At 43.4% G+C, this 14,463-nt stretch overlaps 1 protein-coding gene across 3 annotated transcripts in view; it reads left to right on the top strand.

Annotated features, from left to right (window-relative positions):
• Positions 1–14,463, top strand: part of LOC116973393 (uridine-cytidine kinase-like 1) — a 101,584-nt gene that overhangs the window by 64,491 nt on the left and 22,630 nt on the right. For all 3 annotated transcript variants that reach the window (XM_033021401.1, XM_033021399.1, XM_033021400.1), the window contains exons 11-13: positions 58–120; positions 10,413–10,535; positions 10,915–11,022. In XM_033021401.1, the coding sequence (XP_032877292.1) occupies positions 58–120; positions 10,413–10,535; positions 10,915–11,022 (294 nt within the window). The remainder of the gene's footprint in view (positions 1–57; positions 121–10,412; positions 10,536–10,914; positions 11,023–14,463) is intronic.

Here is a 14,463-nt window from a genome sequence, read left to right as displayed (position 1 = left end):
ATGTCAAAGTAACTGTTCTTTAAATAAATTCTAATTTCCATCCGTGAAAATTCACAGCCTGTTACCGTGGAAACACCTCAAGAAGAGCTATATGAAGGGAAACGATTTGATGGAAAAAGGGTGAGTATCTTGCCTTTGTTGTCTTCAGAAACTTCAGAAATTACTGTTTAATGTTAAGGTTTGTTTGAAATTACTGGATTAACATTTCATGGCAGAACAAAAATATATTAACAAGACCCTGGAAAATCTCCAATAGATAAATTTGAATTCTAGCACATAAATCTAAAAAATAACAAAAGCTGAGCATTTGGATTACATGTATTATCAACACTGGATCTATGGACATCCCTATTTATGAATGAGCTCCCCAAAATATTTAAAGTCCAATGTACATACATACGCTCATTTCTGCGAGCGGCAGGGATAGTTTACCCCCTCTTTCTCTCCATTTTTATAATGTTTTAGTTGAGAAATTCTACTGCAGTTGTACAGGGTCTTGGTGAGACCATACCTGGAGTATTGCATACAGTTTTGGTCTCCAAATCTGAGGAAGGACATTATTGCCATAAGTGCAGAGAAGGTTCACCAGACTGATTCCTGGGATGTCAGGACTTTCATATGAAGAAAGACTGGATAGACTCGGCTTGTACTCGCCAGAATTTAGGAGATTGAGGGGGGATCTTATAGAAACTTACAAAATTCTTAAGGGGTTGGACAGGCTAGATGCTGGAAGATTGTTCCCGATGTTGGGGAAGTCCAGGACAAGGGATCACAGCTTAAGGATAGAGGGGGAAATCCTTTAGGACCGAGATGAGAAAAACATTTTTCACACAGAAAGTGGTGAATCTCTGGAACTCTCTGCCACAGAAGGTAGTTGAGGCCAGTTCATTGGCTATATTTAAGAGGGAGTTAGATGTGGCCCTTGTGGCTAATGGGATCAGGGGGTATGGAGAGAAGGCAGGTACGGGATACAGAGTTGGATGATCAGCCATGATCATATTGAATGGCGGTGCAGGCTCGAAGGGCCGAATGGCCTACTCCTGCACCTATTTTCTATGTTTCTATGACATTTCAATGTTTTTCTAAAAAGGCTTTAGTGCTCTATTGGGTGAAATTTTGCATCATTTATTTACAGGATGATAATATCTACATTTGAAGTAAAAAGTGATCAGTGATTCATTTGACAAATGGAATTTCATCTTGTTTAATTCCCGACTTACAAGATTGCAAAGAAAATGAAAGGAACCAATCCAGACAAATTGTGCGCTATGAGCAAGGCTCAAATAGCAGAACATGGGTTTTAAATTTAAACTCTGGGATTAATCTATGATTGAAGCAGAAAGTTAAAAGGATTTTGTTTTATCCAAAGAGTAATCATGAAATCAAGTAATTAAAAGCATGAATATAAATGGGTAATTACATTTCTGACGAGAGGTCTAATAACATTATTCACAAAAGGAAATTAATAACTTTTAAAATCCATTTTTCACCAACCACCGCCAATTCACAGTGCTGAGAACTGATACTGTTGCTATTTTAATGCAGCGTGTACAAATTTGCATAAAGCGTTGTTATAAACCATGTGATAATAATCAAATCCCTTTCCTCCCCTTGCTGTACACCACTGCACTGGGAAACTGGCGTGAATTCAGCAGTGATTCACCCATGGCGGTGCAGAGAGCTGGTGTGGGTGGGCACCCGGCGCTGAGATTTGAGACTGGGTACAGTCCAGCAGACTCGCTCTATGTGTTGACAGACTACCCGGATCCTACTCTTCGTCATCGCCTCAGCTTAGATGTGATGGAAGCTGTTGTAACCCCTGACTCTTCATTTGACTACAGCCTTTCCGAGCTCAGAGATCTTTCTATGGTAACACATTCTTGGGTTGTTAAAACAAACAAAGAGGGGGAGAGATCTGACACGAGGAGATTGGAGAAGCTGTGAAATCCAGCTGGTCTGTCAACACATGAGGCAGGCCCTGCCAATGCAGAACAATAGTTGTACTCAAAGGTACACAAAATTGCTGGGGAAACTCAGCGGGTGCAGCAGCATCTATGGAGCGAAGGAAATAGGCGACGTTTCGGGCCGAAACCCTTCTTCAGACTGATGGGGGGTGGGGGGGGGGGAGAAGGAAGGAAAAGGGGAGGAGGAGGAGGAGCCCGAGGGCGGGCGGATGGGAGGGTGGGAGGAGACAGCTAGAGGGTTAAGGAAGGGGAGGAGACAGCAAGGGCTAGCAAAATTGGGAGAATTCAATGTTAATGCCATCCGGACGCAAGGTCCCCAGATGGAATATGAGGTGCTGTTCCTCCAATTTCCGGTGTTGCTCACTCTGGCAATGGAGGAGACCCAGGACAGAGAGGTCGGATTGGGAATGGGAGGGGGAGTTGAAGTGCTGAGTCACCGGGAGTTCAGGTAGGTTATTGCGGACTGAGCGGACGTGTTCGGAGAAACGATCGCCCAACCTACGCTTAGTCTCCCCGATGTAAATCAGCTGACATCTAGAGCAGCGGATGCAATAGATGAGGTTGGAGGAGATACAGGTGAACCTTTGTCGCACCTGGAACGACTGCTTGGGTCCTTGAATGGAGTCGAGGGGGGAGGTGAAGGGACAGGTGTTGCATTTCTTGCGGTTGCAACGGAAAGTGCCCGGGGAGGGGGTGGTGCGGGAGGGAAGGGAAGAATTGACGAGGGAGTTGCGGAGGGAGCGGTCTTTGCGGAAGGCAGACATGGGGGGAGATGGGAAGATGTGGCGAGTGGTGGGGTCACGTTGGAGGTGGCGGAAATGGCGGAGGATTATGTGTTGTATTTGCCGGCTGGTGGGGTGAAAGGTGAGGACCAGGGGAGAGAGAGCAGTGTTACGGGGTATGGATGAGACCCTGGTGTGAGCCTCATCTATGGTGGCGGAGGGGAATCCCCGTTCCCTGAAGAACGAGGACATTTCCGATGCCCTGGTATGGAATGTCTCATCCTGGGAACAGATGAGGCGTAGGCGGAGGAATTGGGAGTAGGGGATGGAGTCTTTACAGGGGGCAGGGTGGGAAGACGTGTAGTCCAGATAGCCATGTGAGTCAGTGGGTTTGTAATGTATGTCGGTCAGGAGTCTGTCCCCTGCGATGGAGATGGTGAGGTCAAGGAATGGTAGGGAAGTGTCGGAAATCGTCCAGGTGTATTGGAGTGCCGGATGGAAGTTGGTGGTGAAGTGGATGAAGTCAGTCAGTTGTGTGTAGGTGCAGGAGGTGGCCCCAAAGCAGTCGTCAATGTAACGGAGGTAGAGGTCGGGGATGGGGCCCTGGTACGTCTCGAACAAGGATTGTTCAACGTACCCGACAAAGAGGCAGGCGTAGCTGGGGCCCATGCGTGTGCCCATAGCTACGCCTTGTGTTTGGAGGAAATGGGAGGAGTCAAATGTAAAGTTGTTGAGGGTGAGGACCAAGCGGAGGAGAGTGTCAGTGGCTGGGTATAGGTTGCTCTAACCTCATCTACTGCATCCGCTGCTCTAGATGTCAGCTGATTTACATCGGGGAGACTAAGCGTAGGTTGGGCGATCGTTTCGCCGAACACCTCCGCTCAGTCCGCAATAACCTACCTGAACTCCCGGTGGCTCAGCACTTCAACTCCCCCTCCCATTCCCAATCTGACCTCTCTGTCCTGGGTCTCCTCCATTGCCAGAGTGAGCAACAGCGGAAATTGGAGGAACAGCACCTCATATTCCGTCTGTGGACCTTGCGTCCGTATGGCATTAACATTGAATTCTCCCAATTTTGCTAGCCCTTGCTGTCTCCTCCCCTTCCTTAACCCTCTAGCTGTCTCCCCCCACCCTCCCATCCGCCCGCCCTCGGGCTCCTCCTCCTCCTCCCCTTTTCCTTCCTTCTCCCGCCCCCACCCCCCATCAGTCTGAAGAAGGGTTTCGGCCCGAAACGTCGCCTATTTCCTTCGCTCCATAGATGCTGCTGCACCCGCTGAGTTTCCCCAGCAATTTTGTGTACCTTCGATATTCCAGCATCTGCAGTTCCTTTTTGAACACAATAGTTGTACTCATCCTGGCTGAGTATAGCTTCAAGTGCAACATCGCACCCCCACTGAACTGCAACACTGTTTGTACCAGCCTATCTGAAATGAGCCCTCAAAGGCAGCCTTGCCACCCTTAGCGGAGGTGTTTCTTTGCTACAATACCATCAGCGGTGGTATTCACAGATTTTTGCCTGTGAATGTTCCGGCTTGAGGACCAGGGGCCCTATTACCAATCAGTGCCTCGTATGTTCACTAACTATGATCCAATCTACTCAAACCTTTGTTAGTAATCCACAAACCTTCACTTACAGTTTTGTTTAGAACTGACTTTTTGTACAAGCCTTTCTTGTCATAAAACTGGGAGACCAAATGTGAACTGCATCTGGGCCTTCTGCTTGGTACAGCTGTGCTCCATAGCTGGGTCGGTGGTAAGATATCTGACTTTCAGTTCATTTCTGACTACCATGTTTCAATACCTGGCTTGTTAGAGACAAACAGAATAATAAGTAGGAAGTATCCCACAGTGTTGTGCGGGAGAGGAACAAGATCAATTTGGCCCACAGGCTGCAACAAATTTCAATGAAGTTTAAATTTCAGAGTAAATTTTATCCTTAAGAAAATTGAACACACAATCGCAAATATCAACTGTATGCATTATTTTATATTACTATAGACCAAGTGGGACATAGCTCCCAACTGCCAGGCGTGGCTGACGTTTTTAAAGTTTAAAATGGCAATAACTTGTAAAAAAGAAGTTCAATGTGAACGCATCTCACTCCCCCTCTTCAGTCCCTTATTCCCCTCCTCCATTATCCTCCCTCTTCCCAGCCTCCATCAACCCTCCTCTGCTTCCTCCCCTAACCCCCTCCTTCCCCTCCTCTCTTTGTCTCCCTGCTCCCCCATGCCTCACCTCCCCCCCATCCCACTCCCCCACTCTCCCTTCTCACAAACACAGCCCCCTTTCCCTCTATCCCCCACTTCCTACCTCCCCAACCCCCCTCCTCTCCCTCTATCTCCCCTCCACCCCCACTCTCCCTCCCCCTCTACCCCCTCCTTCTCCCTCTACCCCCCTCCTCTCTCTCTACTCCCCTCCCTCTCAGCCCTTCTCCTTTTCCACCCCACTCCCACTCCATATACTCCACTCCCACTCTACCCCCTCCCTCTCTACCCCTCTCCCTCTCTACCACATTCCCTCTCCCTCTCTACCCCCTCCCTGTCCTTCACTACCCCCCCCCCTCCCCCTCCCTCTCTACCCCCCCTCCCCTCTCTCCCACCCCTCCCTCTCTACTGAAAAGGGAGGGTGAAGAGGAGGAGGGAGTGCTGGGGTATGAGGAGAAATGAGCCGGGCCTGCGCTATACATGAGTGGTGCAATATTGAGTTGGGGGAACAGGTGAGTAGTGGAATCTTGCGTTGGGGGAGCAAACCCAATGAGTCTGCAACTGGTCCAGTAACTTTCTTATAACTATTAGTACGCTGATCTTGGATGTGTGTGTGTGGTGTGTATTCATACTGCTCGAAAAAACGATATATTATATTAATATTATTCATTCACTCCTTTTACCCCATCCCCCGTCCTATCCACTCACGTATAACCCCTAACTTGCAGGGGCGGCTGTAAAGGGAGGGTTTAGAGAGAGAGGGACACAGAGGCACAGAGAGGGAGGGGGTATAGGGGGAGAGAGAGATAGAGAGGGGGGGTGAGAGAGGGGGGGATAGAGAGGGGAGGGGGAGAGAGGGGGGTGAGAGAGGGGAGGGGGAGAGAGGGAGGGTGAGAGAGAGGGGAGGGGGAGAGAGGGGAGGCGGAGAGACCCAAGCCGAGGCGCGAGCGAGTGTCGACCAATGGAGCACCGGTTGGGCCGACGCAGTCTTCAGCTATGATCTTTGGTCGGCGGGTGAGAGAGTGTTGACCAAAGAAGCACGGGTTGGGCCAACGCGGTCTTCAACTATGATCTTTGGTGTTCAGTCGACATTTTTGAATAACGGGGGCAGGAGGGAGGGGTTAGAGGTGACACCAGTCGCAGCGCGAGCAGACGGCAGGCAGGCACGTCACGTCATCAGCGAAAAACAGGCGTTTTGATTTCAAAGTTTGATCGGATTTGTGAACATTTTTATTAATAACTCAAGAAATAAAAGACTAATTTTTCAGGTAAGCCGATTTCAGATTCCAGGGGGTAAATCTCTACCAGAATATGTCAAAATTTTCACGTTTGCGCATTGTTTTTTCGAGATGATGTGAAAACACACACACACACACAGAGTTTTATAGTTATAACTAGACTAAGTGGGACCCGTTGGGTCCCAGCATCACACAGGAGGGCTGGTCATCCAACGCAATATTCCACCTCTCCACCAATTCTAATATTGGTGGCCAGTTGGGGGGGGGGGCTTTCTGGAGCGCTAGTATGGGTGTTGTGGGCTGAAGGGACTGGTTTCCAGAGGGCTAGTATGCAAATTGTGCGCCAAATGGATTATTGGGCTGACGTCTCAGTCAATCAAGCCTGTTGTGCTGGCAACTCACTCACTCACGGCTGGTGGGCTGGTGGTTGACACGGCTAATCCTTGAAATTCTATTTCAAGCAGGGTATAAGGCCACCAAATTCAAGTGCAGTTTCTTACCACTTCTAGCAGGGTGCAAGGCCACCAAATTCAAGTACAGTTTCATACCATTTGAAGTAGGGTGCAAAGCCACTAAAGACAGCGAGTCGTGACCTCTCCCTCCTCCATCTTGCAGAGACTGAGCCACACCCACATTTCCAGGTTTTATAACCCCTCCCCCCCCCCCGGAAAAGGTGTGGCTTTCATGGAGTGATTGACAGGAGAGAGATTCTCAACATTTTTTTAAAAACTAATAACACTTTTATTTTTCATTGATGGGAAGAATTCTCTGCATCTGCTCAGTGGAGGGGGACTGAGTAAGATGGCCAAAAAGTAAGACGGCTTTCTGGAGCGCTAGTATGAACCATTTTAGAACCAATAGACATTTTTTGCTAGCTTTAGAACCAATAGATTTTTTTTGCAAGTTTTAGAACCAATAGACATTTTTTGCAAGCTTTAGAACCAATAGACATATTTTTGCCAGCTTTAGAACCAATAGACATTTTTTTGCAAGCTTTAGAACCAATAGACACTTTTTTTGCAAGCTTTAGAACCAATAGACACTTTTTTTGCAAGCTTTAGAACCAATAGACAATTTTTTGCAAGCTTTAGAACCAATAGAGACACTTTTGCAAGCTTTAGAACCAATAGACACTTTTTTTGCAAGCTTTAGAACCAATAGACATTTTTTGCAAGCTTTAGAACCAATAGACGCTTTTTTTGCAAGCTTTAGAACCAATAGACATTTTTTGCAAGCTTTAGAACCAATAGACAATTTTTTGCAAGCTTTAGAACCAATAGACATTTTTTGCAAGCTTTAGAACCAATAGACACTTTTTTTGCAAGCTTTAGAACCAATAGACACTTTTTTTGCAAGCTTTAGAACCAATAGACAATTTTTTGCAAGCTTTAGAACCAATAGAGACACTTTTTGCAAGCTTTAGAACCAATAGACATTTTTTGAAAGCTTTAGAACCAATAGACATTTTTTGCTAGCTTTAGAACCAATAGACATTTTCTTGCGAGCTTTAGAACCAATAGACACTTTTTTTGCAAGCTTTAGAACCAATAGACATTTTTTGCAAGCTTTAGAACCAATAGACACTTTTTGCAAGCTTTAGAACCAAGTCATTTTTTTGCAAGCTTTAGAACCAATAGAGACACTTTTTGCAAGCTTTAGAACCAATAGACATTTTTTGCAAGCTTTAGAACCAAGACATTTTTTGCAAGCTTTAGAACCAATAGACATTTTTTGTAAGCTTTAGAACCAATAGACTTTTTTTGCAAGTTTTAGAACCAATATCCAATCCAATCCAATCCAACTTTATTTGTTAAGCACTTTAAGACAACCAATGTTGACCAAAGTGCTGTACAGAAGAAAAAACAAGACATCATAAACAGACAACATAACAGAACATAACATAACAGCTCACATAAGACGCATAAATCACATATGAAATACAACAATAAATCAAAAGACATAAAACATGAGTAAAAATAATAGCCATGCAATAAGCAATCAAAATAAGAAACCAATCAAGCAAATAAAGTCGACATCTTACTGGGTATCAAAGGCCACGGAGAAGAGATGGGTTTTAAGAAGAGATTTAAAAACAGACAGAGAAGAGGCCTGTTTAATGTGGAGAGGCAGATCGTTCCATAATTTGGGTGCCGACACAGCAAAGGCACGGTCCCCTCTGAGCTTCCGCTTAGTTTTAGGCCGACTCAGGAGCAGCTGATTATCTGACCTGCGAGAGAGGGCGGGTGTATAAGGGTGTAGAAGCTCAGATAGGTAGGGCGGGGCAAGACCATTTATGGATTTAAAAGCAATAGACATTTTTTGCAAGCTTTAGAACCAATAGACATATTTTTGCCAGCTTTAGAACCAATAGACATTTTTTTGCAAGCTTTAGAACCAATAGACATTTTTTTGCAAGCTTTAGAACCAATAGACACTTTTTTTGCAAGCTTTAGAACCAATAGACATTTTTTGCAAGCTTTAGAACCAATAGAGACACTTTTTGCAAGCTTTAGAACCAATAGACATTTTTTGAAAGCTTTAGAACAATAGACATTTTTTGCTAGCTTTAGAACCAATAGACACTTTTTGCAAGCTTTAGAACCAAGTCATTTTTTTGCAAGCTTTAGAACCAATAGAGACACTTTTTGCAAGCTTTAGAACCAATAGACACTTTTTGCAAGCTTTAGAACCAATAGACATTTTTTGCAAGCTTTAGAACCAATAGACATTTTTTTTGCAAGCTTTAGAACCAATAGACATTTTTTTGCAAGCTTTAGAACCAATAGACATTTTTTTGCAAGCTTTAGAACCAATAGATTTTTTTTGCAAGTTTTAGAACCAATAGGCATTTTTTTGCAAGCTTTCGAACAAATAGACATATTTTTGCCAGCTTTAGAACCAATAGACATATTTTTGCCAGCTTTAGAACCTAGACATATTTTTGCAAGCTTTAGAACCAATAGAGACACCTTTTGCAAGCTTTAGAACCAATAGACACTTTTTGCCAGCTTTAGAACCAATAGACATTTTTTTGCAAGCTTTAGACCAACAGACATTTTTTTGCAAGCTTTAGAAGCAATAGACATTTTTTGCAAGCTTTAGAAGCAATAGACATTTTTTGCAAGCTTTAGAAGCAATAAAGACACTTTTTGCAAGCTTTAGAACCAATAGACACTTTTTGCCAGCTTTAGAACCAATAGACATTTTTTGCAAGCTTTAGAACCAATAGAGACATTTTTTTTGCAAGCTTTAGAACTTTAGACACTTTTTTTGTAAGCTTTAGAACCAATAGACATTTTTTGCAAGCTTTAGAACCAATAGAGACACTTTTTGCAAGCTTTAGAACCAATAGACACTTTTTGCCAGCTTTAGAACCAATAGACATTTTTTTGCAAGCTTTAGACCAACAGACATTTTTTTGCAAGCTTTAGAACTTTAGACACTTTTTTTGTAAGCTTTAGAACCAATAGACATTTTTTGCAAGCTTTAGAACCAATAGAGACACTTTTTGCAAGCTTTAGAACCAATAGACATTTTTTGAAAGCTTTAGAACCAATAGACTTTTTTTTGCAAGCTTTAGAACCAATAGACATTTTTTTGCAAGCTTTAGAACCAATAGACACTTTTTTTGCAAGCTTTAGAACCAATAGACACATTCTGCAAGCATTTTAGAACCACTAAGGGCACTTACATTTGAGTTGACATGTGTTCAGTGTTATTCACAGCTCAGAGAAATGTGACCCTCTGCCTTCCTCCATCTTGAAGAGTGTGTGGCACACCACTTCCTGGTTTTATAGTCCCTCCCCCCTGCCGCCAGCGGGGGCAGCAGAGAGAATGGGGAATTTTGTAAAAACATTAATATCTCTGTCATTTTTAATCGACGGGAAAAATCCTCGGCACACATGCGGCGGAGGGGGGCTCTGAGCGAGGTGGCCAAAAATGACGGCCGTAGGTGGCGGCGTTCTCTCAGAAATCGCAGCACAGATGGCCAAAACCGGTCAAGAACAGACTTTTAGTAATATATAGAATAGATAGAAGATAGATAGATAAGGATATATATAGATAGACAGACAAGCCATGACTGTGATAATTGTGAACAGACTGCTGAAGAGGACTTGTTGATGTGAATAATGCGTAATTAGAGATTTAATTGGAGAACTCTTGATGTCTTGAATATCTGTTTTACTAACATTCATCCTTGAAGAGAAAATGGGGAAAAAATAAGAGAAAGGACTTGAAACAGTCATTCATTATCGTAACTGTGAACTATTCCTTATCCCTTAGATAACAGGAGTCTCCATTCTTCGTGCTGGTGAAACCATGGAACAGGCTCTAACAGCAGTGTGCAAGGATATCAGATTAGGGAAGATTCTTATTCAGACTAATCATGACACAGGAGAGCCCGAGGTACCAGCTGTTCCTCAATTCTAGAAGATTTGGCTTAGTGAATTAGAACGATTGCCATGGTGTGAATATTTTCTCTATTAAATATAATATATAAAATATAAAACATTGCTGCCTGCATCTGAAATAAGCTTGGTTAAACTATTAAAATATTTAATCATTTAACTATAACTGAATGAATATGTAGCTTCTTGTGGGTCTGCTAGTAAGTTATATTTTTCAATATAAACATAAACATCAGCATAGATAGCAATATATCTTTCTCTAAGACTAATTGCTTCGTGACTCTTCAATAATTATCAAATGATGAAACTGTATTCCCAACAAGATGAAAGTTGTCTCTTAATGGATGTACATTGATCTGTTTCATACTTTCCTGTAGCTACATTATCTTCGATTACCTAAGGATATCAGTGAAGATTATGTCGTTTTGATGGATAGTACGGTGTCAACAGGTGCTGCTGCTATGATGGCAGTTCGAGTCCTTCTGGTGAGCATTCAGTTAATTTGTTAGAGGTGTAGATTGCTGCTGGAATTTGTGTTGATTTAAATTGCAACATCTGCTAATGTTTAAGGGTGACTTGTTATAAGAGAAAGGGAGTTTTAAAGTTTTTGTGTTTTAAACTTTTGGCTTGTTTTTCTTAGGACAGTTACACATTTTCAGTTTCTTAATTGTTTGAAATATTTGTGGAGAAAAATTGGTATAAAAATACCAAAAGATGTCATCAGTAGTAATGTTTCATTATGTTGGTAAATCGGTTAAAACATATTTTGCCTTGTGGCTTGGAAATATTGAATGCGGATGACAGATGCAGACAGTATTTGTGATTTATGGAGTGCTCATTGTTTTTGAAATGGGGCATATTGGTTGACATTAAAGGGGGTGTCAAAGGCAACCAAAACTACTAAATTGGCATTGAACATAATATGATTAGTTTTAATCTGCAATTTGAGAAGGAGAACGTTAAATCAGAAGTGTCAGTGATGCAGTTGAACAAAGGGGACTATGAAGGCATGAGAGGGGAGCTGGCCAAGGTTGGAAAGGGATCCGAGCAGGAATGATGGTGGAACAGCAATGGCAGGAATTTCTGGGCATAATCCGGAAGACGCAGGATCATTTCATTACAAAAACGAAGAAAGATTCTAAGGGGAGTAGGAGGCAACCGTGGCTGACAAGAGAAGTTAGGGATAGAATAAAACTAAAACAAAAGATGTATAACACAGCAAAGAGTAGCCAGAAGCCAGAGGATTGGGAAACTTTCATAGGACAACAGAAGGAAACAAAACGGGCAATACCGGCTGAAAAGATGAAGTACGAAGGGAAGCTGGCCAGGAATATAAAGAAGGACAGTAAAACGTCTTTAGATATGTTATGGGAAAAATAATAGCAAAGTCAAATGTAGGTCCCCTGAAGGCAGACACGGGTGAAATTATTATGGGCAACAAGGAAATGGCAGAAGAGTTGAATAGGTACTTCGGATCTGTCTTCACTAAGGAAGACACAAACAACCTCCCAGATGTACTGGAGGACAGAGGATCTAAGGGGGTAGAGGAACTGAAATAAATTTTCATTAGGCGAGAAATAGTATTGGGTAGGCTAATGGGACTGAAGGATGATAAATCCCCTGGACCTGATAGTCTGCATCCCAGGGTCCTCAGGGAGGTGGCTCAAGAAAGGAGCGAGAGAGAGAAAATGGGGAATTACAGACCAGTTAGCCTGACTTCGGTGGTGGGAAAGATGCTGGAGTCAATTATTAAAGAGGTAATAATGGGGCATTTGGATAGCAGTAAAAGGATTAGTCCAAGTCAACATGGATTTATGAAAGGGAAATCACGCTTCACTAATCTTTTGAGGATGTGACAAGTAAAATGGATGAAGGGGTGCCAGTGGATGTAGTGTATCTAGACTTTCAGAAAGCCTTTGATAAGGTCCCGCACAGGAGACTGGTGACTAAAATGATTAGGGGTAGGGTGTTGACATGGATAGAAAATTGGTTGGCAAAGAGTAGGAGTGAACGGGTCCTTTTCAGAATGGCAGGCAGTGGCGAGTGGAGTGCCGCAAGGCTCGGTGTTGGGGACGCAACTGTTTACCATATATATTAATGATTTGGAAGAGGGAATTAGGAGCAACACTAGCAAGTTTGTGGATGACACAAAGCTGGGTGGCAATGTGAACTGTGAAGTGGATGTTAGGAGGTTGTAGGGTGACCTGGACAGGTTGAGTGAGTGGGCAGATGCGTGGCAGATGCAGTATAATATAGATAAATTAGAGGTTATCCACTTTGGCGGCAAAAAGAAGGGGGCAGATTATTATCTCAATCGGGTTAGGTAAGGGGGATGTGCAACGAGACCCGGGCGTCCTTGTACACTGGTCACTGAAAGTTGACGTGCAGGTACAGCAGGCAGTGAAGAAAGCTAATGGAATGTTGGCCTTCATAACAAGAGGATTTCAGTATAGGAGTAAAGCGGTTCTTCTGCAGTTGTATAGGGCTCTGGTGAGACCACATCTGGAGTATTGTGTACAGTTTTGGTCTCCTAATTTGAGGAAGAACATCCTTGTGATTGAGGCAGTGCAGCGTAGGTTCACGAGATTGATCCCTGGGATGGCGGGACTGTCATATGAGGAAAGATTGAAAAGACTAGGCTTGTATTCACTGGAGTTTAGAAGGATGAGGGGGATCTTATAGAAACATATACAATTATAAAAGTACTGGACAAGCTAGATGCAGGAAAAATGTTCCCAATGTTGGGCGAGTCCAGAACCAGGGGCCACAGTCTTAGAATAAAGGGGAGGTAATTTAAGACTGAGGTGAGAAAAAACTTTTTCACCCAGAGAGTTGTGAATTTATAGAATTCCCTGCCACAGAGGGCAGTGGAGGTCAAGTCACTGGATGGATTTAAGAGAGAGTTAGATAGAGGTCTAGGGGCTAGTGGAGTCAAGGGATATGGGGAGAAGGCAGGCACGGGTTATTGATAGGGAACGATCAGCCATGATCACAATGAATGGTGGTGCTGGCTCGAAGGCACCTATTTATTCTATGTAATTTGCAGCTCCATTTTGAATTGTTCAATTCATAGGCTAAATAGGCTGAGAATTTAATGACAGAGATTAACCATGCAGCATTTTCATATCTCATAATTTTGGTCAGAAATTCAGTTTCTGTCGTCTTGGTAGCAGTTTAGGGGTGTTCAAAAGTGAAATACCGCTGATGCAGGAAATAAAGCCTAAATATTTCCAATATTTCCTGGTTTTGACCATGCCCCTGTGGCCTGACATTTCTCAAAGATCAACATTGTATCAGATTATCTAGTCATGTTTAGATTGTTGTAGAACCTTGCTGTGTGGATGCGATTTGTCCTATTTCCTATGATGCAACAGTTTTAAAAAAACTCATGGCTTAAAAGGTTTTGGGTGATATATAAAATGCAACAGGAATGCAACTATTTAATAATCATTTTCTAAACATAAATTGTACAAAGCTGGAGTAATTCAGTGGGCCAGGCAACATTTCTGGAGAGAAGGAATGGGTCTATCTTCGGTTTAAACCAGCATTTGCAGTTCCTTCCTACACATTGTTGTGCATTGTTGCACAGTAAACATAAGAGAGAGTTAGATATAACTCTTAGGGCTGACGGAAATAAGGGATATGGGGCGAAAGCAGGAACGGGGTACTTCATAAGTTATAGGAGCAGAATTAGGCCATTCGGCCCATCAATCATGTCATAGAAACATAGAAATTAGGTGCAGGAGTAGGCCATTCGGCCCTTCGAGCCTGCACCGCCATTCAATATGATCATGGCTGATCATCCAACTCAGTATCCCGTACCTGCCTTCTCTCCATACCCTCTGATCCCCTTAGCCACAAGGGCCACATCTAACTCCCTCTTAAATATAGCCAATGAACTGGCCTCGACTACCCTCTGTGGCAGG

This window comes from Amblyraja radiata, chromosome 5, assembly GCF_010909765.2.
Source record: "Amblyraja radiata isolate CabotCenter1 chromosome 5, sAmbRad1.1.pri, whole genome shotgun sequence".
Lineage (NCBI taxonomy): Eukaryota > Metazoa > Chordata > Chondrichthyes > Rajiformes > Rajidae > Amblyraja > Amblyraja radiata.
This window is presented reverse-complemented; position numbering and strand designations above follow the sequence as displayed.